Source organism: Mesocricetus auratus, unplaced genomic scaffold, assembly GCF_017639785.1.
Source record: "Mesocricetus auratus isolate SY011 unplaced genomic scaffold, BCM_Maur_2.0 Super-Scaffold_100022, whole genome shotgun sequence".
In the NCBI taxonomy this organism is placed as follows: Eukaryota; Metazoa; Chordata; class Mammalia; order Rodentia; family Cricetidae; genus Mesocricetus; species Mesocricetus auratus.
The window spans coordinates 24,026,576-24,054,517 of record NW_024429203.1 but is presented as its reverse complement, the minus strand read 5'-3'; the positions used below and the strand labels follow the sequence as shown (position 1 = coordinate 24,054,517).

The 27,942-nt window shown below is 49.5% G+C and overlaps 1 protein-coding gene across 4 annotated transcripts in view; it reads right to left on the bottom strand.

The window, feature by feature from the left end:
* Nucleotides 1–5,997: 5,997 nt before the first annotated feature.
* The window catches only part of Fxyd6 (FXYD domain containing ion transport regulator 6), a 33,119-nt gene continuing 11,174 nt past the window's right edge, over nucleotides 5,998–27,942 (bottom strand). For 2 of the 4 annotated variants that reach the window (XM_005069464.4, XM_021226760.2), the window contains exons 2-8: nucleotides 12,160–12,219; nucleotides 11,556–11,594; nucleotides 11,377–11,451; nucleotides 10,583–10,619; nucleotides 9,884–9,933; nucleotides 8,985–9,034; nucleotides 5,998–7,224 (exon numbers count right to left, since the gene is read on the bottom strand). In XM_005069464.4, the coding sequence (XP_005069521.1) occupies nucleotides 9,006–9,034; nucleotides 9,884–9,933; nucleotides 10,583–10,619; nucleotides 11,377–11,451; nucleotides 11,556–11,594; nucleotides 12,160–12,214 (285 nt within the window). In that variant the 5' untranslated portion in view covers nucleotides 12,215–12,219 and the 3' untranslated portion in view covers nucleotides 5,998–7,224; nucleotides 8,985–9,005. The remainder of the gene's footprint in view (nucleotides 7,225–8,984; nucleotides 9,035–9,883; nucleotides 9,934–10,582; nucleotides 10,620–11,376; nucleotides 11,452–11,555; nucleotides 11,595–12,159; nucleotides 12,220–27,942) is intronic. The other 2 variants (XM_013112791.3, XM_040729811.1) reach the window with 1 other exon arrangement.

Below are 27,942 nucleotides of genomic sequence, written 5' to 3'. Positions count from 1 at the left end.
GGCCTCTCTGACTCTGTCCCCAAGTTTTCTGTTCATCTGTCCATTCCCTTAATGGCTCTGTGACTTTCCAAGACTCACTTCTGCCTCAGGACCTTTGCAAGGACAATTCCTGTGTACTTACCCTCTATGTGTTCCCTCTATCCTCAGGTTTTTCTCATGTGAGTCGCTCAGAGACTGTCCTACACACCCTTTCTAAACTGTCACACTCTGCTAGCCCAGAGAGGTGGCGCAGTGACTCAGAGAGCCCCCAAGCTTGCCTAAGGTCACCTCCTTTCCACTCTGCCACCTGAATGCAGCAGGTAACTGTCCTAGTTTGCTCTAGAGAGACGGTTAGTAGCTCTTAGAACCCTGCTCTTAGACTCCTGTAACACCCCATCTACACACACACACACCCCACATCCAGACCCCACACTCACACCCACCTATACCCCCCACGCCCACACTCGAACCCACCCACACCCCCACACCCCACAGCTACAGGCACTGACACACCTGCTCCCTGTCCTGGAAGCCCAGGTAAAAGTTAAGAGTTGCTGAGGTCTGCTGAGTTCACCTTACTCATGCCATCTCCCAGTCAGCCAAGACTATCATCAGGGTTTAGTCAATGCTGGGGACAAGGAGCCCTCTGTGAGACATTTTAATCCCCTGCAAAGGGACCCTGTTTCCTGCTGCTCTGAGAGCAGCAGAAGGGATGTCTCCACCATGCCTGAGCGCAGAGCCCCTTAAAGCCAGACCACCCCCCTGTAAATCCTCCTATGTACTGACCTTACCCTTCTGACCCAGTGAGTCACAGTGATGACCCCCCATACCCTGACATCTGAAATGCATGGTGACACCTACCTCAGAGGCTTGATGAGGGAGGATGCCATTAGGGGAAGTGCTTGTCCAAAGAAGGTCCCAACAATGGTAGTGCCACTTTCTGTCCTAAGGTAGGCTGGGCCCCCAGGAGATGGGGCTGCTCACCATGTCCCTTTACACAGCTCAGAGCCCCATTGACTTCTACTGAAGGCTCCCCGAAAGTTGCCTCCCGTCCCAGCTGGGTCCCCACCAGTCATCACCACCACGGGGCCCCAAGCTTCCTCTCTTCCTCTTGCCACCAGTGTCTCAACTTCCATTCTCCTTTGTGGAGTCTTGCCTGGAGCAATGGGGCTACTCTCCTGCTTTTTAAAAGAATGGGGCAGGCCAAGAGCCCCCACTTTCCCCTTCTCGGCTGGGTTTCTCCAGAGTGAAGCCCCACAGGGGCGCCCAGCTCTGCCCTCCTGTCCTGTAAGACCCAGAGACCAAGCGGTCTCTGGAGCCGGGGAAGGGGCCCTCCTTTCATCCCTGTCATGCCCACAGGGACAGGGACCTCAGTGGCTATGCCTCACGTCCCCAAGTCCTACAGGCAGGTCTGTCTTAAGTCTCAGGGCAGCCATGTGGACTGTCCCCATTGCATTTGTGGGTAGAGAGGTCACAGGCTGGGGCATCCAGCTGATCGTTGTCTCCCTGATGCCAGCGTCGTCAGAGTAGAGATCCTCCCCACCAGCCTTCCCAAAACAGCCCAGAGCTTTGTGCTGTTTCCTGCCCGAATCCAAAGCACCACACTCCAGCATCGTTTCCTCCGCATGGCGTTGATTTGGGCCTTCAAGGGGGTGGAAACCCAAAGCTCCAAGGAAGCCTGACACTAAGCTCAGGCCTGCTCTCCAAGGTACGGTGTCCATGGATACTGGGCAGGGAAGGTGGGTGCTGCTGGTAGGCCCCATCTGTGCTGGCTAGAGGTCCCAAGCCCTAAAGAGTGCCAGATGTCTCCTGCTGTGACCACAAGTGCCAGGTCACTGGGGTCTTATAAGGCAAGGGCTTGGAGGAGGTGGGCCCCATAAGACGCAGTCCTTCAGTGTTGGCTTCAAGATGGTCCAAGCGGTGGGAGCTGCCAAAGGGCAATGTTCGCTGAGACTCAAGGTCACTGTGTTATGGCAAGGGCAAACCCATTAGTTCAGCCTCCTACACAGAGAACACCCTGGAGAGAAATGCATTCTTTCTCAGAACTCACACCTGGCCTTGACCTGGAACTGACGTGTTTCTAGTGGCTCTCTGACCACTGCCTTTGGAGAACCTCAGGGAAGCAAGCCATACCTTTCCCTCTATGGCATCTGGAGTCCTCAGGTGTGACTCCTGTGGCCTTTGTGTGGCCTGTGACCATCCTGTCCTGGCCTATGCAGAGGTCACCACATCCACTCACTGTTTATACCGTCTGTCACTGAGACTGAATCTGGCTCTCTCCACCTGGCAATGGCTCCACCTGTTTCATGGTTCTGGAGCATTCCAAAGATCTGCTTTGCTTTTTCTGACACCACAGCCAGCCAGGCTTTGGTATCACTATTTCACAAAGAGTGGGGACTGCAGGTAATACTTGTACAAGCCAGGACTGGAACCCAGGTCTAAGGGACGGGTAGGGACCCTTGCTATCAATGAGGAGGCTATTCTCACACAGCCATTGTTGCTAGTACTGACAACATGACATTTTCATGTAGAAAGTTCAATGTGTTTTTATGTCTATTGTGTCACTTTAACTCAAAGAAGTTACAGGAAAACATTGATGAATTGGTTGTATAATATATATGTGTGTGTGTATATTATGACATAGTGTATACACTTTATAACACAGTGTATATTACAGGCTACTTTGGCTTTTCTGGCTTTCTCAGAGTCACATACCTTGCAGGAGGCCTAACCTACCCTAAGGACTTCATGGAGCAAGAAGGAAAGTGACAAGAGAGGTGGGCCTGGCGCTCCCATCGTTGGAGAGAAGAGGGGCCCAGGCTCTGAGGCAGGGACCGCTCCTCCTGTCCAGTATCCCAAGTACTTCAGGACACCAATGCCAGTACTACCCCTTGGCAGGGCACCTCTTGTTGCTCAAGGCCATGGAGCTGGTGCTGGCTCCAGCAAATCAGCAGGTGGTTGGCTGGAACTGGTTGATTCTGCCAGCCAGGAGCTTAGGGTTGACAGCGATGAATCACACTAATGGCAAGAGGTGGCCATTCCCTCCTCTTTATGGCCTGGAGACAGGTATTTTCAAAGCTCCTCCCCTGGCTTGGGCAAACACACCTGACCTTCCTTGCTCTCCCTGGGCCTCAGGGGGAGGGGGCACAGAGCAGCTAGGGACAAGGTGAGCACCAGACTGAGCTGGAGAGTTCTCCTCACAGGCCAGTCTGCTGTCCTGTGGAGGGCAGAGCCCTGCCTCCCAGAAGTGGAGGGGGCAGAGCCCCTTGACCTTGGGGCGTACTTCAGCCTGGCACCCTCTTCCCACCTCTGTTGCTAGCATTAAGTTTTGCTCTCTGCCTCTGCCCCTCTTCCAAGAATAGTCTGGCCAGTTCCAACCTACATCCTGCAAGGAAAATAAACAAAAAACACCAGAGAGGCTGAGGGCCATAGTGTTTGGTGATCCAGTGGCAGGGTTATCGACCTTAAGAATGAGCATGGGATGGGGGTGGGGTAGGGGGTGAAAAATAGGGATGGGATGGGGGTGGGGAGTGGGATGGGATGGGGGTGGGGAGTGGATGGGGGATGGGGAGTGGGATGGGGAGATGGTGGGGGAGTGGGAGAGTGGGAGGGAAAGGGAACTGGGATTGGTATACAGAATAAGATTGTTTTAAATTTTTTTTAAAAAAGAGGAAAGCAGGGGAAAAAAGGAATGAGTAGCATCAACTTTTAAAGAGGCTTGAACATCTTTGGGGTCAAATTCATACGAGATGGAGAGGTTCTAAAGATCAAATTTGGAGGATCCTCAAGGTCACCGAGAACAAGGGACTCACTGACCCTTTATAATGTCGCTGTAGCTTTCCCATCCAACCAAGTAAAGTTACCACTTTAAACCAAACCAATAGGGACCTGGGGAGATATAGCTCAGTCAGCCACAAGCTCACACAGCAAGCACGAAATCCTGAGTGCAAGCAACAGTACCACTGAAAAACAGCTGTGACCACGCACATCTGTAACCCCAAGTCAGGAGGTGGAGGCAGGAAGACCAGAAGTTAATGTCATCCCTAGCTACACATTTTGCTTTTGAGTTTGAGGCCAGCGTGGGCTATTTGAGACCCTGTCTCAAAGGAAAAAGAGAAAACAACCCCGAGCAGAAAGGAGCATTAGGTGTCAGAGGCTGGGTGCCTGCACAGCCCCACCCTCGTGAACTGCCGTGCTGCTGGGAGCGTGAGAGGGTGGGTCTATGTGAAGCCCCACGCCCTGCATCTGGCGAGAGCTTGTTACTGGACGAATTTGATGGTCAAGATTTCCATCTCTGTGGGTCTGGTCTCCAGACCACTGTCCTGACATAGGAGTCTTTTGAGGGCACAACCTGGGTGTGGTCTGGACCAACATTGGGGGTTTTATAAAGAATCAGTAAAACAAGACTGTCCTGCTACAGGATAAAGCCAGGTTACCAGGTGTCTTAGCTAGGCATGATTTTCTGTCCTCCCTTTCTTTTCTTTCTCTCTTTCCTTCTTTCTTTCTTCTTTTTCTTTTCTTGTTTTGGTTTTTTGAGACAGGGTTTCTCTGTGTAGCCTTTACTGTTCTGGATCTCACTCTGTAGACCAGGCTGGCCTTGAACTCACAGAGATCTGCCTGTCTCTGCCTCGTTGAGCACTAGGATTAAAGGCGTGCACCTTTACTGCCAGGTTTAGTTAGGGTTTCTATTGCTTAAACAAAACACCATGACCAAAAAGCAAGTTGGGGGTGAAAGGATTTATTTGGCTTATACTTCCAGATCACACTCCATCATTGGAGGAAGTCCAGACAGAAACTTAAACAGGGCTAGAACCTGGAGGCAGGAGCTGATGCAAAGGTCATGGAGGACTGCTGCTTACTGGGTTGCTTCCCATGGCTTGCTCAGCCTGATTTCTCATAGAACCCTGGACCACCTGCCCAGGATGGCTGGGCCCTCCCCCATTGATCACTAGTTGAGAAAATTCCTTATAGCCTCCTCTCATGGAGGCATTTCCTCAAGTAGAGGCGCCTTCCTCTCTGATGATTCTAGCTTGGGTCAAGTTGACACAAAACTAACCAGAACAGCAAGCAAACTAAGCGAGTGCTTTTAGTAAAATAACAGTTACTTCCTTTTATTGATGTAATGAAGGAAGGTTGGAACCTCTCATTGGACTTCTTCAGAGTTTAATGCTTTGGTTTCAGTAATGCCTGCACAATCCCACAATCCTTTGTGTGTCTAGGGCCTGTCAGAGTCTCAGCCACCTGCAAGGACGTGAACTCGTGATGTGCTGTGAACGGAGTACATATGGCCAGAGATGTCTAACCCTGCATCACTGGATTAACAGTGTTAAACTTGACCCCTGATGAAAGATTTCATCTTTCCAGAGTCCCAAGGGGCAAAACACACTACGAGCAGGTGTGGGAAATGCACCAAGCAGGCCTTGCGATCCTTAGCAAGAGGGCAAGCCATCAGCTCCCTGCCTTGTGCAGCCCTGTGGCAGGAAGCAACTCAGAACCCTCACAGGGCCTGCGGGGATTCTCCTGCGACCCTAAGGTGTTCTGCGAAGTCTCAGGTTAGAGCAAGGCTTATTCCTCGACCCAAAACACACGAAAGGCTGGAGACAGGGCTGCACACAGGGGCATATCTACCACCGCCAAATGGAATCTGCCTGCAGCTGTGTTTGTTTGGCCAACGGTACTTAAAAAAATCACCAAACTCAATCGGAAAGTCATTGGGAGGCTTGCAAGTTCCTTTCTACATTTCTGTCACTATGTCACTAAGCTTCTGTGGCTGCTGTCTACTCTAACTTGCCCTGCTGTGAGAAGAACCTGAGACCAGGGACCTGAGAAAGCGATCAGGAGAGATGGGGTTCACAGTTAGGCTCTATGGAACCCTTCGTGAAAGAGGCCCAAACTGCCCAGAATCCCACCCCCCAGAATCCTTCAGTTGTGACCTCCTCCCTCTGACTGGGGACAGGCTCTCTTGTCCTTCAAGTTCCCCAAACGCTCAGACTCAGAGGAAGGAAAGCCACTCAGAGCCACTAGGAAACAAGGTTTTATTTACTTATTTTTCCATTGTCAGAGGATAGATCACAAGACAGAGATCAGCAGTCCGGGTACACAGTGTGGCTTGGTTAGTTTCCAAGGGAACACAATGGACAGGTGAGGCGGGTTCTGGTTTGACTTTCCACTCTGACGCCCTTTGACTTCTGGCCTTTGCTGCGCACCCGGGCTGTACCTACCCTGTTGGCCTCTGACCCCTAGCCCTGCTGCTCCTGCACCCTTGTACCTCGCTCCACTCTGACCCCTGGCAGGCAGAGAAAGGAAACCGCAGTGGCGACCAGACCTCACCACAAGGCAGAGAGGCAGAGCCACCTCCAGACCCTCCGCTGCCCATCCCCTCAGCCACCCCTGCCAGGGGCCTGCTGAGGAGAAGGAAGGAATCCTCGGGTCAGATGATGGGGCTAGAAACTAAAGTCTAGAAGCAGGGAAGGTGGGCAAAGGCAGGAGGATTCCAGAATCTACGGAGTTATTGCGTGAGGAGCACATTCCCCGGAAGCAAGAAGGACCTGGAATTCCTGGGTGTTCCCCAAAGGGTGGGACAGGTTGGGACTCTGCAGTGGGCACCCTAAAAGGAAAAGGACCCCAGGAGGCCTGCAGGAATCTTCAGCCGCTGATCGACCTTCCAAACCGATGGAATCGGGAGCAAGTTTCTTCTGAGAGACCACGAAGAACAGCAACAAAGATGATTACACACTTCTCAGTCCCAAGACAATTGGGGACTCCTGTCCTGGGTACAACTCTCCCTCAACCTAAATCCAGAGATGGGACCAGGACTTCCCCGGGGCCAGAGCAGACTCCAGAGAGCTAGAGGGGATGGAGGCCACAGGAGGGCACAAGGTATGGATGGCAACATGTCCCTGTCCCTCCCAAGAAAGGGAACACACACACACAATTCACAGCAACAACGAAATCCACGAATGAGTAGCCACAAGACCACAGTCAGCAGACACACACACACACACACACACACACACACAAAGACACAACACAGGAAGGGGCCAGATCCCCAGCTGCAGTGAGAAGGGAAGAGCTATGAGTGTTGCATCCTTAAGTATAGGACTGGGTTAGCAGGGACAGGGAGAGGCACAGGGAACACGTGTTCTTGGCTTCTCCTAGGGGAAGATCTGGTCTGAAGTAGCCGGTTTTCTCAAGCCTTGACACCAGCCTCTAAAGGATCAGGCAGCTGGCCTTGGCTTCTGGAGGCTGCAGAGGCAAAGAATCTACATTAAAACCCCAGATCCTTTCTGGTACTCATACCTGGCCCTCTCTCCACCTTCAGCATAGTCCCTTCGCCCATAAATCCCTCAGATGACATGCCCTTGAAGCCCCAAGGTCCTGAAGAACAGACAAGCCTGACAGGCAGGGAAGGCAGATGGAGGCTGGGGTGGGGGGCTTGCACCGGTGGCTCCTGGGCTGGAGTTGTTGACACACCCGTTTATATGGTCACATGTCTTTAAGACATCCATCCAAAAGAAGGATGAAGTGATCCTGGCTCTGCTGCCTGGGGCTGACTTGTGGAGATGCAGGCAGACACTGCAAGGAATTAAAACACTACACAGGTTCATGATAGTATTGCCATCAGAGAAAAGGCTGCTGTCTATGACACGGGACAGTTCTTTTGTCGTTTTGTTTGTTAGCCAGGGTTGACCTTGAACATCTGACCTTTCTGTCTTTATTGCCCATGAGCTCCATTATGCCTGGCTTGAGAAAACCTTTAATTTACAATATTAACTAAAGTTATGCACTTGCCCGTTACGTCTTACTGTGTGGAGGCTGGGGCAGGTTACAAAACTGGCTTTCTTGTCTTCGTATATCCCAGGGTCTGCCATCCAGGCCACAGTTGAATGGGTGTTGTGGGTGACCCTAACCTACAGCCACGAAGGGCCCAGCTTGTCACATACTGTCTGTACTGGGCTAGTTTTGTGTCAACTTGACACAGGCTACAGTCATCTGAGAGGAGGGAACCTCAACTGAGAAATGCCTCCAAAACACTGGGTTGTAGGCAAGCCTGTATGGCATTTCCTTCTTAGTGAGTGATGGGGGAGGGCCCATCCCATTGTGGTTGGGGACACTTGTGGGCCGCTGGTCCTGGGTTCTACAAGAAAGCAGGCAGAGCAGCCGTGGGGAACAAGCCAGTAAGCAGCTCCCTCCATGGCCTCTGCATCAGCTCCTGCCTCCAGGCTCCTGTCCAGATTGGTGTCCTGCCCTTTCTTCAATATGGAAACTTACACCAAATAACCCTTTCCTCCCCAACTTGCTTTTTCCGGTGTTTCACCACAGCAATAACAACCCTGACTAGGACAGTATCTGGATGGCTTCTTCTGACTGCAGGTTTCTTCATTATAAATGGGGCCAGCCTGGCATGTCCTATTTCTCCTGGTCAGCTCCTGAAGGTTCCTGTAGCCTGCTGACTGGAATATTTAGGCTCACTATGTACTCTCTGGCACACCCTACAGTGAGCCCCAAATGTTGAGGGCAGTGCAGGTATGGGGGTGCATATTATTTTCCCTACTTTTGAATAGTATTGGAACGCTTCATAGTGTGTGTGTGTGTGTGTGCGCGCGTGTGTGCACGCGCGCGCGTGCGAGCATGTGTATGTGTGTTTAAATAATGAGCGTGAGGCTCATTATTGGACACCATTCTCAATGTTACGTTGATATGGAAGTCTCACTAAATGATTCCCACCCAAGTCACATCCCTGTGTTAGCGGGGACAGTACCATATGAACCTGACCCCGAGGCTGTTTGAAGCCATGATTCCCTATGCTTGTTGTGTTTGGGTAAGGGACACCTCAGTCAGTGTTTCTGGGACTGGGCTGTCCACTGTTCCTCCCCCACCTCTGAGAGACACTTAAGAGTGAACTGGTAAGAAGCGCCCCCCATGAAGAAGTTAGCATGATGCCACTGCCCAAACGCAATGAAGACAGTGGCGAGACACCGTGGAACTGGATGCAGGTCATCTACCTTCCTGCTGGCGGCCGCACTTCAGTTCTCTGCCTTCTGGGGCTCCGCAGCTGGAAGAGAAGGCAGACTGATGTAGCGTGATGAGCTCACCCACGCTGAACCCTCACTCATGCCTGATACCAGGAGTTTGTGTCACTGGTTACAAGAACTTGGACCTAGGTTGTTGAATATGGGTAATGATGGTCACCTCTCAGGGCTTAGCACCCAGGTAAAGATGGAGTCTGCTTGGTACAAAGCAGGCACTCTGTAGACAATGGCTGTCACCAGCAGCTTGTCTCTTGTTGTGGAATATTCTTTCAATCAGGCAAAGGTGTGTTACATTTGTTCGTACTGCGTTTGTTAACTATGCAAAGATGCGTTGCATTCGCAGTAATTAAATAAAATTAACCTGGGCTCAGAGAGGCGGGGTTAGCAACTGGCTGATGGGACATAGCCGGGAGGAGCTTGGCGTGTTTTTTGTTTGTTTCAGTTGGGGCAGTATGGAAGGGAGTGACTTCTGGGATGTCAGCAAAGAGAGAAAGGTAGCCAGTTGCTACTCTAACTCTTTGAGCTCACATGCTTTCACTCCAGCCTTTTTATTAGCCAGTTTTATTAGGACTATAGAGATTTAGTTAGAAGTACCTTTAGCAGTAGCAAAAGAGTCATGGTCTGAGGGAACAGAACTCACCCCAGGCTATTATAGACTTAGGGGGCCCATAGCCCTTTAAAGTGCAGCCACTGTGAGGAAAGAAAACCAGTCTCTGGTATGGATGAAGTGCTAACATCACAGAGGTCCTGGAGAGCCCTCTCCTGGCACCTCAGAGGCATGCCCGCTGAACCCAAAGCAGCTCATGGCACCCAGTGCAGTCCTTCCCCGAACCGTGGGAAGCCCCTCTCTGAGCCCTCTTCATGGCAGTTACCGTTTGTAGTGATGAGGTTCTCCACCTGGGCCTCTTCATCTCCTGGAGCCCTAAGACAAGAGGAGACCACTGTCACCGGTGCCCAGGGCAAACCATAGTGTCTCCCCATTCTCTTCCCTGAAGGAGGGTCTCTGGGACCCTTCCCCTCAGAGCCCCCTGCAGGATTCAAACACTGAGGTGAATGGAGACACCAGGACTGACAGGGACAGAGGCAAAGAGAACTTAGGAGTACCCTGCAGTGTCTGTCCCCAGGTGGGATTTGTGGCTGCCACAGACTCTGAGGTCCGTGGCCACCATGGCTGTTTCAATGAAGGGGTGTGACTTTGTGTGGTATAGAAGGGAGACCAGGTGTCTATGCGGTGCACAGCGCCTCAGGAAGAGATGAAAAGCAGAGACAGTGCGTCAGCCCTGCGTCTCGGAGCAGCCATGAAGTCCTCGGCTTCCCGCTAGCAAGCCTAGCTGTCTCAAAGGCCTCCAGACAAGGTTCTAGCACATTCTTACTCAGTGTTGCTCCCCGATTTACACCTGAGGCCCAGTCTCCATGTCGTGACCTCTCCTTTGTCCCAAAGTCACTTGGAAACCCCCAGATTCGTACCTCGGCCTCCCACATCCTCTGAGACAACCCACCGGGTTCCCATTACACCCTCCACCTGTCCCCTCTGCTGCTGCCCCTGCTGGCCACAGCCTTGGCAGCCTCACCTGGGCTTCTGATTGAAACTGCACTTGCACCTGCGACCTGAAATGCAAAGAAACCAGTCAAGATCATGCTCCCAATATCAGCTCAAGTGCAGGCTCCCAGCTGGGACACAATCTACTGTGAATCTATACAGACCAAACCAGACACAGACAGTGAACGCCTGCACTACTACAGGAAGCAACTCTGGGTAGGGGGCAGGAGTCAACTGAGGCCAGGTTCTATGGTTTAAATGGCAGATGCACGCCACAGGAAGTTGTGTCTAAACACCTGATCCTCAGTGGAGGTGCCAGTCTGTGGGAGGAGGGGCTTAGCGACCAAAGTGGGTTGCTGGGATCAGGTGTGGAAGTGATAGCTGCTGCTGGTTATACCCTGAACTTTCTGCTTCCTGGTCAACCTTAAAAAGAACAGCCACAGACGTCTGCTACCTTGGACCAAGCTGCTCCACCATGCCTGCCCAGGATAATGGACTTTGCCCTTTCATTCCATGAGCAAAAATAACCAGGGTGGTGCACTCAATGCCGCAGCTGGGGGGGGGGGGGAGGGACGGGACGCATAGGTACACTTTCTTAGGAACACTAGGAGACCAGCATCTGACTCCTGGGATGGCTGAGCTCCTGCCCTAGGGATGCAGAGAACTGCCTGCTCACCTTGTTTGACTGAGCACTTACTACATGCCCTGCTCTGTACTCGTCCTGGAGAGGCAGACCATGCCTTCTCCTCTCCCATAGACAAACGGCTAAGCTTATACATTGCCCCCATCTGTCTAGCAGCCACAGAGGAAAGGGGACTCACTTACTTAGGATGAGGAGTATCCCGACAGAGAAGAGGACCACAGCGAACACCAATCCCCAAATCCTCAGGGTCTGGTAGTCTGCAAAGGAACCAGGGATGCCAGGTGAAAGAGGGACAGAGCCAGGAGAGCAAGTCTGTCCCTCTCGGATGGGGCCACGCCCTGGGGCTGCTGAGCTCACTCACCATAATAGAATGGATCCATTTCTTTCTCCTTCTCAGCTGCTGGGAAAGCAGACAGACACGGTCAAGAGGAAGGCAGCGCTGCCTCCTGTGACGTCTCACCTGCCCCACAGCAACCTGTCCCCACTAAAGGATCATGGGAAGATATGGGAGATCGATCGTGGAACATGGGTTTCCTGGGCTTAGGGTCCACGCCCAGGGCCTATGGTAGGTATGACTCGGCCTCAGTGGGGTCCTGAGGTTACAGCATGCCCTTCGTTTATTCCAAAAGGTCAGGTCTATCATTATCTAGTGACAAATGGGGAAACTGAGAGCAAGGGGTACTCATGACTTGCATATATGGTCAAGGTGGGTTAATTACAGTCTAGGCTGCAGGTCCACAGGAGCCCAAGGTACCTGGAGAGGTTGACAGAAGGCCAGCTGGACCCATGTGGGGAGCAGTGGGGAACACCTCTATTGGGATCTGTTTTTCTCTGCTGACTGAAGGTGAGGTCCCTGACCAGATGTGAAGCTACCCCTCAACCCTAACATTCAAAACAGCCAGAACCTTCTACAGAAAGGGCTATGGCTGCCAGCTTGGCACAGCCAGGCTCTAAAGGACTCTTACCACTAGCCAGGACTGCAGGGGCCAGCAGGCTGCAGAGAATCAGCACCGTCTCCATGGTGTCTGGGATAAAGGAAGAAGACATTATTCTGGGGACAGAAGACCTTCCTCCTTAAGCCATCACCCTAACTGGGGCTCATCCCAGCCATAGATGTGCTGGGAGCATATGTGGCCTGAGGCTACTTCAGATCCCCAGGACCAATGTACCTATCACCTGCCTTATCATAAGAGAGCGCTGCCTGGCCAATTCTATTATTCCAGATGAGTCAGAACACTTAGCAGGCATTACGATAGGCCCACACCGCAGGTCTGGAACTGGAAACTCAATGATAGTAGATGACCTTCATAGAGGGAACTGTAGGGCTGAGGTCATACAATGGCTCAGTAACTCATTTAGCATGGGGCTTCTGGGTCAAAGCCTTAACACCCCAAGGGCTTGGGAGATGATCATCCCAGTGTCTTCCAGGCCATCTCTGCCTCATTAAGATGTGGGGCCTCTGGTCCAGTTCCCACAGTCAACAGCCTACCAGGAAGTCTTTTCTTTTAGAGAAGATTTATTTGTAGTGTGTGTGTGTGTGTGTGTGTGTGTGTGTGTGTGTGTGTGTGTATGCTATTTGTGTGCAGGTGTCCCTGAAGCCTAGAAAACCCAGAACATCATATCCCCTGGAGCTGGAGTTACAGGCAGTTATGAACTGCCTAATGTGAATGCTGGTCCTCTGGAAGTCAGTGTTCTTAAGCTCCGAGCAATCTCTCCAGCACCTAGGAAGTGTTTATACCAGCCTTGTAGTCCAGTCAATGGGTGGAGGCCACTCTCTGTTCCCCAAACTCTATAGAAAACCCTGACACTCATATATGACCTCCTTGACTGCCCCTCATGCTGTTTCTTCTGTATCATCAGCTTCCCCTAGAGGACCAGGTCATCATCCACAAAAGGTAATTTGAATGCATAAAGGGAATGTGGACAAAGGTTTCTGAGTATCAGCCCCCCAGTCCCTCCTTCCCTGGAAGACACTGAGTGCTATACCACTGAATCCTGGGGATGGGGTTGGAGTAGAACCTGGATGGGACACATGGCAGAGCCAACAGCAGGTCAGCTGGCTTCACCCGAGACATGTGGAGTTACACTCATTACTCTCAGGGTCAGAGAGTAGTACAGAGTGAGAAGAGAGAAGAACTCAAGTCAGGAGTGTCCTTTTCCAAGTAGGGTAACCAGGGCTCTGATGCCATTTACCAGACAGACACCAGAGGGCAGCATAGCCGTACCCAGAACCATGCGCAACCAGATAAAAGCGACAGAGAATCTCCCACTGTATGAACAATACACCTTGCTCTTCTTAAAACTATGCTTGACACATATATCCAACCATGATGCTTAGTGTGTTTTTGTACATATGTAAATGTTCGGTGTCTGAGCAGGGGCATGTACAACCATGAGGAGCCAAGAGATCAACATCGGATGTCTTCCTCAACTACACTGCATTTCATCTTTTAAGAGAGGGCCTCTCAATGACCCTGGAGTGGACAGATTGATTTAGCTTGGCTGGCTGGCCAGAGAATCCCAGAAATCCTCCTAACTCCCCACATTCTCAGTGCTGAGACTGCAGTTAGCTTCTACTCCATCTGGCTTTTTTTTTTTTTAAATGCTTAAGTTCAAGGGATCAAACTCAGGTCCTCATGCTTGAGAGACAAACACTTTAGTGATTGAGTCATCTCCCAAACCCCTAGTATAGCTTTAAAAAACAAAGCCTTATAATTATGATATAATATTTACAGTCTCCTGAGACTTGCTTTGATCAACACTATTTTGAAGTTTTATTTATACTGTTATACAGAATCACAGTTTAATTCATGTTTAATGGATATTTCATTGTGAAGGCAAATTACTGTGCAGTGATCCATTGTCTTGTTGGTAGATGTCTGGTGTCTTTAAAAATATATTGCTAATGCTAAATGATATGGTTATGGCCACTTATGTGCATGCTGCCCAGGGCACACATACAATCAATAGGTTTTTTAACAATTTTGAGTACCCACCCTCAAAGGGAACAGGATTTATATTACAGATCCATGGAAACACACATTTGTGGATGCTAGAAAACACGGCTACCACTTACTGTGAATCATGTACTCCACTATTTAATTTCCTTTTGCAAGAAATATGAGGCCCCTCGACAAGACTCATGCTGCAGCCCTTAAATGATGGTCTGGAGTGAACATAGCTCTGAACTCACAGCTTGGGTTGCAAACCGTCACTGCTACACAGTTTTATTGTCCTCTATGGAGGTCGTTCCCATTTTAGCATCCCATCAGTGTGGTGTGATTTATCTCTGTTGCTCTCCCATCCTAATTAGTATTTGACATTATCAGATGTCATAATTTATCAATCTAGAGACATAAAATATGGTGTTAATCTGGTCACTTAGCACTGGGTTTTGTTGTTTGGATTTCTTCATCAGTGAAGTCCCTGTCTTCTCCCCCACCCTATTTTCACATTTTCAAATAAATTTCTCAATCTTGACACTAAACCTGCTATTAAATATTCCAATAACTCCTCTCAATTCCTGACTTGTTTTTTTACATCTATTTGTGTGTGTGTGTGTGTGTGTGTGTGTGTGTGTGTGTGTAGGTCAGATGACAACTTGCAGGAAGGTAGTTCTCTCCTACCACGTGGGTTATGTGATCAAACTCAGGTAGGCAGGTATGGTGGCAGGCACCCCCATCTCTTGAGCTATCTCGCTGACCCTGTTTTTATGAGAGCTGTCATGGATCTACCTGGAGGGACCGGTAGAGCTGACATGTTCCTGATTCCAATTGCCTCAAGATTTAGAAATCTTTTCGTTTCCCAGGACTTTGCCAATATGCTCTAGTGAAATATTATGACACCTTCGAATAAGTGTCAGATCCATTCAGGATATATTATAAATTATATTGCTATGTTAAATATTAACATATTGAGTTGTATGGATTGTTTATCTATTTGTCTTAAATACTGTAATCTTTAAAAAAAGATTTATTTATTATGTATACAGTGTTCTGTCTGCATGTATCCCTGCTTGCCAGAAAAGGGCACCAAATCTCATTTATAGATGGTTGTGAGGCACCATGTGGTTGCTGGGAATTGAACTCAGGACCTCTGGAAGAGCAGCCAGTGCTCTTAATCTCTGAGCCATCTCTCCAGCCCAAATACTGTAATCTTAAGCTCCTTTATTTCTAATAATTTACCCAGATACCTTTTGGTTTCATTGTAGACAGACTTTGTAAATGATAGAGTGGTGTTTCCTCCTTCTAGTTAGTACACAGGTTATGTCTATTTCTTGTCTTGGTGAACTAAGACTTAAAATGAAATGCAGTAGGGAAACAATGATCACATATACACATGCACACACATTTATACACTTGTACACATATTTGGTCTTGTTACTTATTACTGATTTTAAATGGAGTTCTAATGTTTTGAAAATTCTCCTCTAACACTGGGTTCCCAAGATGTTTGCTTTATATTAATTATGAGTAAGTGTAATACATATATATGGGTTTACCTTAATCTGTCAAACAAATAATTTTTTGTTTTTGTTTTATGTTTTGTTTTTGTTTCTCTGTGTAGCCATAGCTGTCCTGGAATTAGCTCTGTAGACCAGGCTGGCCTCAAACTCAGAGATCTGCCTGCTTCTACCTCCTGAGTGCTATGATTAAAGGCATGTGCCACCACCACCTAAATCAAACAAATAACTTTGTATATGGATTACTAATGTTAAATTTGGGATAAAACCAATGTAATGTTTAAATACATGGGCAGACTTGGCTTAGGGTCATTCTCCTTAGGAGTTTTTCACTTACATGCATGCGTGTGGGATTGGATAGTAATTTTATTTTACTGTATTGACCTTGCATGGTTTTGGTAATGTGCTGTGATTTCTACAAGTTTATGGTTTAAAAATTTAATCCTCATTCATGTCAGTGCTATTTGGAAGTTAGGTCTTTGGGAGGAGCTGCGGTTTGAACTAGAAATGCCCAACCCCCAAAGGCTCATGTGTTTGAACACTTGGTCCCTAACCTGTGACATTCTTTTGTACAGTTGTGGGACTTTTAGGAGGTGGAGTCTCTCTAGAGCAGTGGTTCTCAAGTCTCCTAACACTGTGACCCTTTACTACAGTTCCTCATGTTGTGTAACATTATGCTACTTCATAACTGTATTTTTGTTACTGTTATCAACCATACTGCAGATATCTAATACACAGGATAACTGATTTGTGACTCTAAGGGGTCACGACCCACATGTTGAGAACCAATGCTCTGGAGGAAGTGGGTCACTGGAGGCGGGACTTGATATTTACAGCCCCACCCCACTTCCTGTCTTCCCTCCCCCGCCTGAGTTTCAGTGCGGTGTAGTCCGCCTCAGGTTCCTGCAGCCATCCCCTCCCTTCCGTGACTGACTACCCCACCAAAATGGGAACCAAAGTAGCTCTTCCTTCCTTACACTGCTTCTTGTCCGTTATTAAAAGTTATACGCCATGTGTGCTTGGACTATTGTGAGTCTCTTTGGTGAGAAGTTACATATTGCTCAGGAAGTATAATCACTTACATTTTTATGTTAATGAATTTGACAATTTGACACCCCCCCCAAAAATGGAACCAGAAAACTTAAGATATGCCATAATCAGGAAGGACTTAAGAAATTTAGCCCTGTGTTTCCACATAATCTACTAGGAGGTTTTAAATGGTTCTATCATTCATTAGCTGGTTCTTTGAAGACTATATAGTGTTTTTCTTTTTTTTTTTAGTATTTATTTATTATGTATAGTGTTCCTTCTGCAAGTATTCCTGCAGGCCAGCAGAGGGCACCAGATCTCATTATATAGATGGTTGTGAACCAACATGTGGTTGCTGGGAATTGAACTCAAAACCTAGCAGCCAGTGCCCTTAACCTTGGACCCATCTCACCAGCCCCCATATAGTGGATTTCTTGATGTATATCTCATTATTGTATAATAGTTACTTGTTTTTAAAAATCCTATGAAATAGACATCAGGATTTATACTATTTGATCAGATTAACTGACAAGGGCATCCAGAACCTTGGTTGGACCTTTTAATGCTACTTGGGCACCCCTGAAGAGAGGCCTAGTAAAGAATTAAGGGTCTTGATCACAATGCCTACTAGGATTTGACCTGCCATGAACCACCAAGTAAGTAAGCCTGGAAGCAGGTGGCCCAGCCTCCCATGACCTCTACCCAGGTAGGGAGCTTGGCAACCTCTTCAAACGGCTTGAGTCAGACCCACCCAGCTAAGCTTCTCCCTGATTACTGACCCTCAAAAACTGTGTAAAATAACGAAGGTCAGTTATTTAAAGCTGAGGTTTGGTGGGTAATTTGATATGAAACAGATACTACAACATATTCACTGGGTGAACTGTCCACTATTCTTTTAACCCTGAGCCTCCCTTCAGATTGTTTTCCTCCTTGTGAAGGCCAAATTCTCTTTTAGAATATCATTTAATAAAGATATATTAATCAAAAACTCTGTTTTTGTGTATCTGAAAAATGCTTTCATTTACCTCTCAGGTGGACGGACAAATCCTAGGGAGGCCCACAACAATTCCAACCTTCTAGTGTGTTGGTACTACCCCATGCCCTTGAAGAGAGGCATGTCATGATTAATCTTGACTGTCGACTTGATGGGATTTAAACCCACCATGGAAACAAGTCTCTGGGCATGACTGTGAGGGGCTGAGGTGGTAAGGCCCACCTTAAATACGGGCACTCCATCCCATGGGCTGGGTCCTGGACCGAATAAATGGAGAATGTGTGAATCAGCACCAGCTTTGTCCCTTTCGACCAGATGGTCTCCTGTCCCTGCCAGGATGGACTGTATCCCCTTAGACTGTAAGCCACAATACACCTTTACTCCTTTTGTTGCTTCGTCCTGGGAATTTCATCACAGCAATCAGAAACAAGGCTGGAGTGGCAACACGGTGCCGGTGATGGGCTGACACTCACATGGTGCTTATTTGTTAAGACTCTGTCTCAGCGAGTTGGGTATTATTGTGAGTGGGCTTATAGAGGGGAACACGTGGCAGGAGATTGTGTGGAGCCCCTAGCAGCTCAAAGTAGCCCCTGGCCAACAGCCAGGAAGAGAGTAAAGACCTCCATTCATCTGCCACATAGAGATGAATTCTTCCAGTGAGCTGAAGGACCCTGGAGCAGAGCCCTCCCTACTCAGCCTTCATGTCGGACTATAACTCCGGCTTACACCTACGCTAGTTTGGTGAGATTCTGAAGCAGGATGCGGCTAGGCTAAAACGAGGCTCTGTGTGTGTGTGTGTGTGTGTGTGTGTGTGTGTGTGTGTGTGTGTGTGTTGTAGAGGCATGCACACCCATGTGGCATGCCCATGTGCACACACGGAGGCCAGAGGAGGATGTCAGGTGCCCCACTTTATCACCCTCTGTCTTATTCCTTTGAGACAGGGTCTCTCACTGAAGCAAGGGTTTGACTGGCAGCTGGCAATCCTATCTCTCTCCCTCAAAGAGTCAGAGTTCAAGGCGCATTCATGGCCACATTTGGTTTCTATGTGGGTGTTCATGCTTGTGTGGCAGTGCTCTTACCTACTGAGCCATGTTCCAAACCCCTAGGCTGTACTAGATATCCCACCTAGAGAAAGCATGAGGTAATACACATGTGTGTTCAGCTGGTGCATCTGTAGTGGTTTGTTAAGTAGGCAGCACTCAGAACCATCCAAGGTGTCTTGGCCATTTGCACGTTTCTCTGTGCTTTGAGTACCAGACCACTGTGTTTGGGTTTCCGCTGTTGCAGTCAGTAAGTCTGCTGTTCACGGTTACTCAGAGATGTTGCCTCTCTCTCCACCTTCCTCTCTGTGTTTATTTCTATGTACTCTGCTGTGTTTCTTTTGCCTGTAAGTTCATCCTTCTCCCAAGCTATGACTTCATCTCCTCACATAGCTCCCCTTTCCCATTGGACATCTTCATTCTGCTCTGCAAACCAAGCTGCTCATTCATATTTTCCACTCCCTGGCTCTTCTGTGCTACGCACTGGGTAATTGCTTCGGAATCGTTTCTTTCCTCCCTTTAATTGTGTCTAATCTGCTGTTTCATTCATCCACTTAATTTCCTATTTCAATGATTATATTATTTCTATATGTTCTAACTGGTTCTCTTTCTAATAGCTTGGTCATTTCATTAGTCTTTGTTGCTTGCCCCTTTTTATGATCTCATTGTTTTCTTTCAACATTTTCTTCAGTTATTTATTTATTTATTTATTTGATTTTCTGTATCTGCTATTTTCAAAGTCCTGAATTCTTAGGAACATAAATTGCTTTCTGGTTTCTGTGATTTTTTTTAAAAAGTGATTTTTTATTCCCTCCCAACACACACACACATGTACACACACACACACACACACACACACACAGACTACCTTGGTTTTGTAGTCTTCGATTGTGAGCTCAAATTTGCTCTATTAAATATGTGGGAAATTCTGTCTGAGACTTTGTTTTTCCATGGAGACTGAGAGTAGCCAATACCAACCTAAGAAGAGGTTAGCCTCTCTCACGGGTCCTTAGCTTAATGAAGAAGCCATGGGTTTGGTTCCTAACCCTGCTGTGTTCAGTGTTTATTGTCTCCAGAAGGCAGCAATGCCTACTGGTGTTCAGTCTCAGCAGCTCTGTTTCAATTTAGTTCACACTTTACATAATTGTGCTACTTTCATTTCATAGGATTTTAGTTAGAAGATTTATTTTGGTTTTAGAGTTTAGGTGACATTTGGTACGCAGCGAAGAGTGACTGACTGGTAAGGATACCCTTTCTTCCTTCTTGTAGGGCAAGTCCTTTGACAACAAAGCCAGGGTCACACTATCTTACAAAAGAAAAATAATTGTGCAGGCAGTCACACTGACTTAAATATACTGTTCAAAGACGGGAATAAACACCCAGGAGACAGAGACAGGCAGATCTCTGAGAGTTTGAGGCCAGCCTGGTCTACAGGGCGAATTCCAGGACATCCAAGACTACACAGTGAAACCTTGTCTTGAAAAACGAAAAATAAAGAGGGAAATAAGTTGTATGTAACTGTTGTGTGTAAAATTTTCCTTCCTGTTGGGCAATGGTGGTGCAAGCCTTTACTCCCATCACTTGCTCTCAAACCCTGTCTCCTTAGTAGCCGAAGCCAAATCTTGATCACTTGGGAGGCAGAGGCAGGTGGAACTGTGTGAGTTTGAGGCTAGCCTGGTCTGCAGAGTGAGTGCTAGGACAGGTTCCAGACCTATACAGAGAAGGCCTGCCTCCAAAACCCAAACCAAACCAAAACAAAACAAAATTTCCTTTCTTCCCCTGTGTGTCCCTCCCTTCCTGTCCCTGCCCTTCTATCTAGCTCCATCTCAAATTACACAGTAAATACATCTGTGCCTTGTTCAGAGGAGACCCGACTGAAGACTGAGGTGGGCGAAACTGACATTAAAACCCTCAAATGTGGCGCATGGATATAATCCTAGCATTCAGCAAGCTGAGGCAGGAGAGTTCCCACAAGTTCTAGGCCAGCCCAGGCTACACAGAGAGACCTTGTTTCATGAGCAAAACAAAATTAAATCAACCTTTAGGGGCCTTTGTATGAACACTGGATCTCCAGAAGGATCAACCAGCTAGGCTTCTCAACTCACAGCAGAGGAATTACTGGGCAGGTAGAGGCCCTCCTGGGGAAAAAGACCCATATATGTCAAGGACTCCAGACTACCAGGTGTGGCCATCCACTTGGGTCACTGCTGTGCTTCTCCGTGAACCCTCAACAGTCACCTCCACAGATGCTCAGCCCAGGGTAATTCCACAAACACTGAACTTCTGGAGGGGATGCGAACTCTAGATGTGCAGAATAGATAAAGTGATCAAGATTTGGCTACCAAGGAGACAGGGTTTTAGAGCAAATGCTCTGCTATTATCGGTAGGGACAGGATGACAGGGGGCCTGGAAGTGCCCGCGCAGGAGTTGACATTTCAGCCAAACCTTGAGAGCAGGATGGTATTAGATAAAGGTGGGGGGAGAGAGGGACGAGAGCAAAGGAGTGAGAGGGATCAGTGGAAAGAAGGGAGGCAAACAGGATTCAAGTTCATTTCACTCAACAGTGGCTGCCCGCAGGCTCTTCCGAGAAGGCGCGGAATGAGGCTGGGTCCACTAGCGATGTCTACATGGCATAGGAGGAGACTGTGACAGCAACCTAAGTGTCTCCATTTCTAGTGGCAGACTCCTCCCAAAGCAGTGAATAACCCAGCCTGGGTAAAGCATGATGGGTGGGTGGTGAGAATCCTGATAAGACAGCTGGAATCAGATGACGGAGAATCGTGAATGCCGAGGGAGCTCCAGAGTGAAGACCTGCCTTTGTGTTCTCAAGCAAACATCTGAGATGGAGTTGCAGAGCGCTGAAAGAAACACTGTCATAAATCTGAGCCGCGGCCAAGCCTCCATCCCCCAAGCGGCTGCAGGGGCCTGGGCTACACCGGCAGTCCCCTCAGCATGAGTCTCCTCCAAGGCTGCCTCTTGGCGCCCAGACCTCGTAGAAAGATCACATCAGTAGTACAGCTGGCACTGGCTGGGAGTCCAGTGGCCAACCACATACACAGATGCCTTTGTTTCTCCGCTAACCAAGGAATTCTATCCTGGCCTCCAGCCCCACCCCCCCACCCCACACTGTGCTAAGACCCCCCTGGCTTCTGCCCTCCCAGTCTCCACATTCCTTTCTTCCTCCTTACAGGGCAGAAACGCCTGGGGCTCAGTTGAGGTGGGAAGACTAAGATGGGGGAGCAGAATAATCTCACTTCCAGGCCCGGAGTTTGGGGAACAGATGCAAGGGAGGAGGGACGAATATTCAGGTGGGGGACTAGGAGGGAGGCTCCAGAACATTCTAGGACTCTCAACGCACATGTGAAAACTGTCTTGTTTTGCGGTCCTGCACCCCGGCACCCCTGCATAGAGCTCTGAAGACCTGGATGGCTGGGATAGGGCACCTGAGAAGTCATCACTGCTGGAGTTGAGGACTCTGTTACATCTTATTATCCTGATCGCTATACACCATTCTGTCCAATCTCTGCTGTTTCCTTTATAGCCCCGTATGAAGAAAATTTCCATCCCTGTTCCTTCTCCTTTCCACGACCCATTCTATCCATGCCCAGGCACACAACACCACGGCGGCTGACAGCCGTCCTTCCATGTTAATCTCATCTCCCGCCATCCTGCTGCTCGCGCAGTCACCCCCTGCACGTGCAGAGAACGCAATCAGAAGAGTTCCTCCAGCAATTATCTTTCCAAACTGAGTCACGTAATTTCACTTAATTGCTGGGTAAAAGCTGCTCAGAAAGAAAAGCCACCAGTTGATGATACAGCAACACGCTGTATTACTTCTGATTCCACACAGCAATGAGATATACCAGAATGCCTGCTACTATTGTGATATAATTTGACAACCATTTTTCTTTACAAGGAAGAAGTTCCACATGGTGTGAAATTGCCTCGCCCTACCTGAAGACCCTCCTCCCTTCCCTTGCATGGCTCCTGCTTGCCTTTTTGCAGATTCAGTCCCTAGACAATGCATTCCAGGATCATCACAGCCTGCCTGGATATCCCAGTGAGATGATAGGCAGGACATACCCAAGAGGCAGCCTTCAAAGGGCCACAGAGTTCCTGAGTCCCATGGCTTAAGTTTACAGGTTACCTAGGCTATTATTAGAGACCATGGGACACGGTTTAGCTTATGGTATCTACTCTTTCAACAAAGATGCCACAGGGAAAGGATGCACTTGCGTATAGCACACAACCAAGATGTGAAGTTTCCCAGATGCACGTGGCATCTCAGCAGGCCAGGCTGGAACAGGATGAGACGGAAGTACCTGCCATTAATGTGGGAAGACTGGGACCCAGTGAGAGACCTGATTCAGCTGCCAGCCATGGGTACGGCCTGGGACCCAGGCCTCTGGCCCTGTCTGCTGATTTGACGAGCAAGCAGAGGCTGGGAGCAGCCAGTCTCGTAATCCGGGAAGCTGTGCAGTCCCGGAGGCAGCTAGGCAGGTGCCTGGGCAGGGCAGTGAAGGGCAGGAGGGAAGCAACTGACAGGCTCCTTTGACTGGAGATGAGAAGTTGGGAAGGGGCTAAGGGGATCCCCTGGCTTCTGGGACAGGGAGGGAGTTGGTCCAGAAAGGGCCTCTGAGAGATACAACCTAGCCTGGAGCTTTCTCCCACAGAAGAGAAAGGCTGAGGAAGCCTTAAAAGGAATAGGCCCTTGCTTGGAAGTTCTCACTTAGCACGCACAGAGCGGACCTTTCTCAGGTCTCTGCTAGTGAGTCTGTCGCTTAGCACGCACAGAGCGGACCTTTCTCAGGTCTCTGCTAGTGAGTCTGACCAGGCTGTCTTTGGTTTTCAGCCTTAGCTTCTTTGTTGTCCTCAGCAGCTTGGCCTTGCACTATTTACAGCGGTGATATGAGACAGCTACTTGGCCCAGCCCCCACACACTGCGCAGCCAGAGTTATGGCAAAGACCAGTTCCCACCACCCACTCACTCCTCTGTGGGATGAGGAAGAACCTCCTGAAGGCCCCTTGTTAGCCTCACACCCCTTTTACACAGAGAGAAAGTGTGTCAGAGAAAGTGAGTGAGAGCTGGATTCTACACTTCTGTCTTGCCCTGTCTGCCTCTCCATTGGTGGAGAGAGAGTAGTCTACTGGACAAGAGTAGGCTGCCCTTGTGGGGAGCCAGCCAGCCCCCGGTCACAGAGGAGGGCTCCCATCCCCCTGGCAGGTGCACTCCTGTTGCTCCTCCCCAGTCCAGCGGGCTCTGAGACCTAACAGCCTGGGGGGGGGGTCAGATGAACTCCACAGGAAGGGGCTCTGCATTTCCCAGCCAAGCTCCCAGCATCTCCAGCTCCATCCATATTCACGAGAGTGAGCGGGACAGCAGACAGCAGAATGCCTGCCAGCTCACCCTGAGTGGGAACTGAGCTATTTGCTCAAGAAGGTGATTTTTCAAGACAGATTACAGGTCCATGCAGTCCATTAGGTGACTGGGTGCGTGGGTGGGCGGTGCAGTCAGCTGACCTTCGCCATCTACTTCTCAAGGCTGTAATGAAGGACAGTGAGATAACATGTGGGAAGGATTTCTGAAAGCTGCAGAGCCCTGTGATCGCAATGTACAGTATTTATCAGGTGCTCGTGCCATACAACGGTGGTTCTACAGGGCTTGCAATCCTTCAGCCATCAGAACTGACCTGGGAAGTGGTCACCATGATGATTATTGACATTATACAAACAAACTCTACAGTCAGACTCAGTCCCAAGTACCCTGGCCCATGAGTCCCTGCTGGAAACACTCAGTGTCCCTGCTGGAACCACTCAGTGTCCCTGCTGGAAATACTCAGTTCGCCTGTGTCTGCCACTCAGGAGCCCTAAGTCTCAGGAAAGCAACAGGAGCTTTAGGAGGCTTTCCTCCTGCAACTGTAAGAAGTGGTGGTGGGTGCCGTGACCTCAGGTCTATGAGAATGGATGTTGTGACCCCAGGTCTATGAGAATGGGTGCTGTGACCGTGACCTCAGGTCTATGAGAATGGGTGCTATGACCTCAGGTCTATGAGAATGGGTGCTGTGACCTCAGGTCTATGAGAATGGATGCTGTGACCGTGACCTCAGATCTATGAGAATGGGTGCCGTGACCTCAGGTCTATGAGAATGGGTGCCATGACCTCAGGTCTATGAGAATGGGTGCCGTGACCCCAGGTCTATGAGAATGGGTGCTGTGACCGTGACCTCAGGTCTATGAGAATGGGTGCTGTGACCGTGACCTCAGGTCTATGAGAATGGGTGCTGTGACCTCAGATCTATGAGAATGGGTGCTGTGACCTCAGGTCTATGAGAATGGGTGCTGTGACCGTGACCTCAGGTCTATGAGAATGGGTGCTGTGACCTCAGATCTATGAGAATGGGTGCTGTGACCTCAGGTCTATTAGAATGGGTGCTATGACCTCAGGTCTATGAGAATGGGTGCCGTGACCCCAGGTCTATGAGAATGGGTGCTGTGACCTCAGATCTATGAGAATGAGTGCCGTGACCCCAGGTCTATGAGAATGGGTGCTGTGACCCCAGGTCTATGAGAATGGGTGCTATGACCTCAGGTCTATGAGAATGGGTGCTGTGACCTCAGGTCTATGAGAATGGGTGCTGTGACCTCAGGTCTATGAGAATGGGTGCTGTGACCGTGACCTCAGGTCTATGAGAATGGGTGCTGTGACCCCAGGTCTATGAGAATGGGTGCCGTGACCTCAGGTCTGTGAGAATGGGTGCTGTGACCTCAGATCTATGAGAATGGGTGCTGTGACCTCAGGTCTATGAGAATGGGTGCTGTGACCGTGACCTCAGGTCTATGAGAATGGGTGCTGTGACCCCAGGTCTATGAGAATGGGTGCCGTGACCTCAGGTCTGTGAGAATGGGTGCTGTGACCTCAGATCTATGAGAATGGGTGCTGTGACCGTGGCCTCAGATCTATGAGAATGGGTGCTGTGACCCCAGGTCTATGAGAATGGGTGCTATGACCTCAGGTCTATGAGAATGGGTGCCGTGACCCCAGGTCTATGAGAATGGGTACCGTGACCTCTGGTCTATGAGAATGGGTGCTGTGACCTCAGATCTATGAGAATGGGTGCTGTGACCTCAGGTCTATGAGAATGGGTACTGTGACCTCAGGTCTATGAGAATGGGTGCTATGACCTCAGGTCTATGAGAATGGGTGCCGTGACCTCAGGTCTGTGAGAATGGGTGCTGTGACCGTGACCTCAGGTCTATGAGAATGGGTGCTGTGACCCCAGGTCTATGAGAATGGATGCTGTGACCGTGACCTCAGGTCTATGAGAATGGGTGCTGTGACCTCAGGTCTATGAGAATGGGTGCCGTGACCTCAGGTCTATGAGAATGGGTGCTGTGACCTCAGGTCTATGAGAATGGGTGCTGTGACCGTGACCTCAGGTCTATGAGAATGGGTGCTGTGACCTCAGATCTATGAGAATGGGTGCTGTGACCGTGACCCCAGGTCTATGAGAATGGGTGCCGTGACCTCAGATCTATGAGAATGGGTGCTGTGACCTCAGGTCTATGAGAATGGGTGCTGTGACCTCAGGTCTATGAGAATGGGTGCTGTGACCTCAGGTCTATGAGAATGGATGCTGTGACCGTGACCTCAGGTCTATGAGAATGGGTGCTGTGACCTCAGGTCTATGAGAATGGGTGCCGTGACCTCAGGTCTATTAGAATGGGTGCTATGACCTCAGTTCTATGAGAATGGGTGCTGTGACCGTGACCTCAGGTCTATGAGAATGGGTGCTATGACCTCAGGTCTATGAGAATGGGTGCTGTGACCTCAGGTCTATGAGAATGGATGCTGTGACCGTGACCTCAGATCTATGAGAATGGGTGCTATGACCTCAGGTCTATGAGAATGGGTGCTGTGACCTCAGGTCTATGAGAATGGATGCTGTGACCGTGACCTCAGATCTATGAGAATGGGTGCCGTGACCTCAGGTCTATGAGAATGGGTGCCATGACCTCAGGTCTATGAGAATGGGTGCCGTGACCCCAGGTCTATGAGAATGGGTGCTGTGACCGTGACCTCAGGTCTATGAGAATGGGTGCTGTGACCGTGACCTCAGGTCTATGAGAATGGGTGCTGTGACCTCAGATCTATGAGAATGGGTGCTGTGACCTCAGGTCTATGAGAATGGGTGCTGTGACCGTGACCTCAGGTCTATGAGAATGGGTGCTGTGACCTCAGATCTATGAGAATGGGTGCTGTGACCTCAGGTCTATTAGAATGGGTGCTATGACCTCAGGTCTATGAGAATGGGTGCCGTGACCCCAGGTCTATGAGAATGGGTGCTGTGACCTCAGATCTATGAGAATGAGTGCCGTGACCCCAGGTCTATGAGAATGGGTGCTGTGACCCCAGGTCTATGAGAATGGGTGCTATGACCTCAGGTCTATGAGAATGGGTGCTGTGACCTCAGGTCTATGAGAATGGGTGCTGTGACCTCAGGTCTATGAGAATGGGTGCTGTGACCGTGACCTCAGGTCTATGAGAATGGGTGCTGTGACCCCAGGTCTATGAGAATGGGTGCCGTGACCTCAGGTCTGTGAGAATGGGTGCTGTGACCTCAGATCTATGAGAATGGGTGCTGTGACCTCAGGTCTATGAGAATGGGTGCTGTGACCGTGACCTCAGGTCTATGAGAATGGGTGCTGTGACCCCAGGTCTATGAGAATGGGTGCCGTGACCTCAGGTCTGTGAGAATGGGTGCTGTGACCTCAGATCTATGAGAATGGGTGCTGTGACCGTGGCCTCAGATCTATGAGAATGGGTGCTGTGACCCCAGGTCTATGAGAATGGGTGCTATGACCTCAGGTCTATGAGAATGGGTGCCGTGACCCCAGGTCTATGAGAATGGGTACCGTGACCTCTGGTCTATGAGAATGGGTGCTGTGACCTCAGATCTATGAGAATGGGTGCTGTGACCTCAGGTCTATGAGAATGGGTACTGTGACCTCAGGTCTATGAGAATGGGTGCTATGACCTCAGGTCTATGAGAATGGGTGCCGTGACCTCAGGTCTGTGAGAATGGGTGCTGTGACCGTGACCTCAGGTCTATGAGAATGGGTGCTGTGACCCCAGGTCTATGAGAATGGATGCTGTGACCGTGACCTCAGGTCTATGAGAATGGGTGCTGTGACCTCAGGTCTATGAGAATGGGTGCCGTGACCT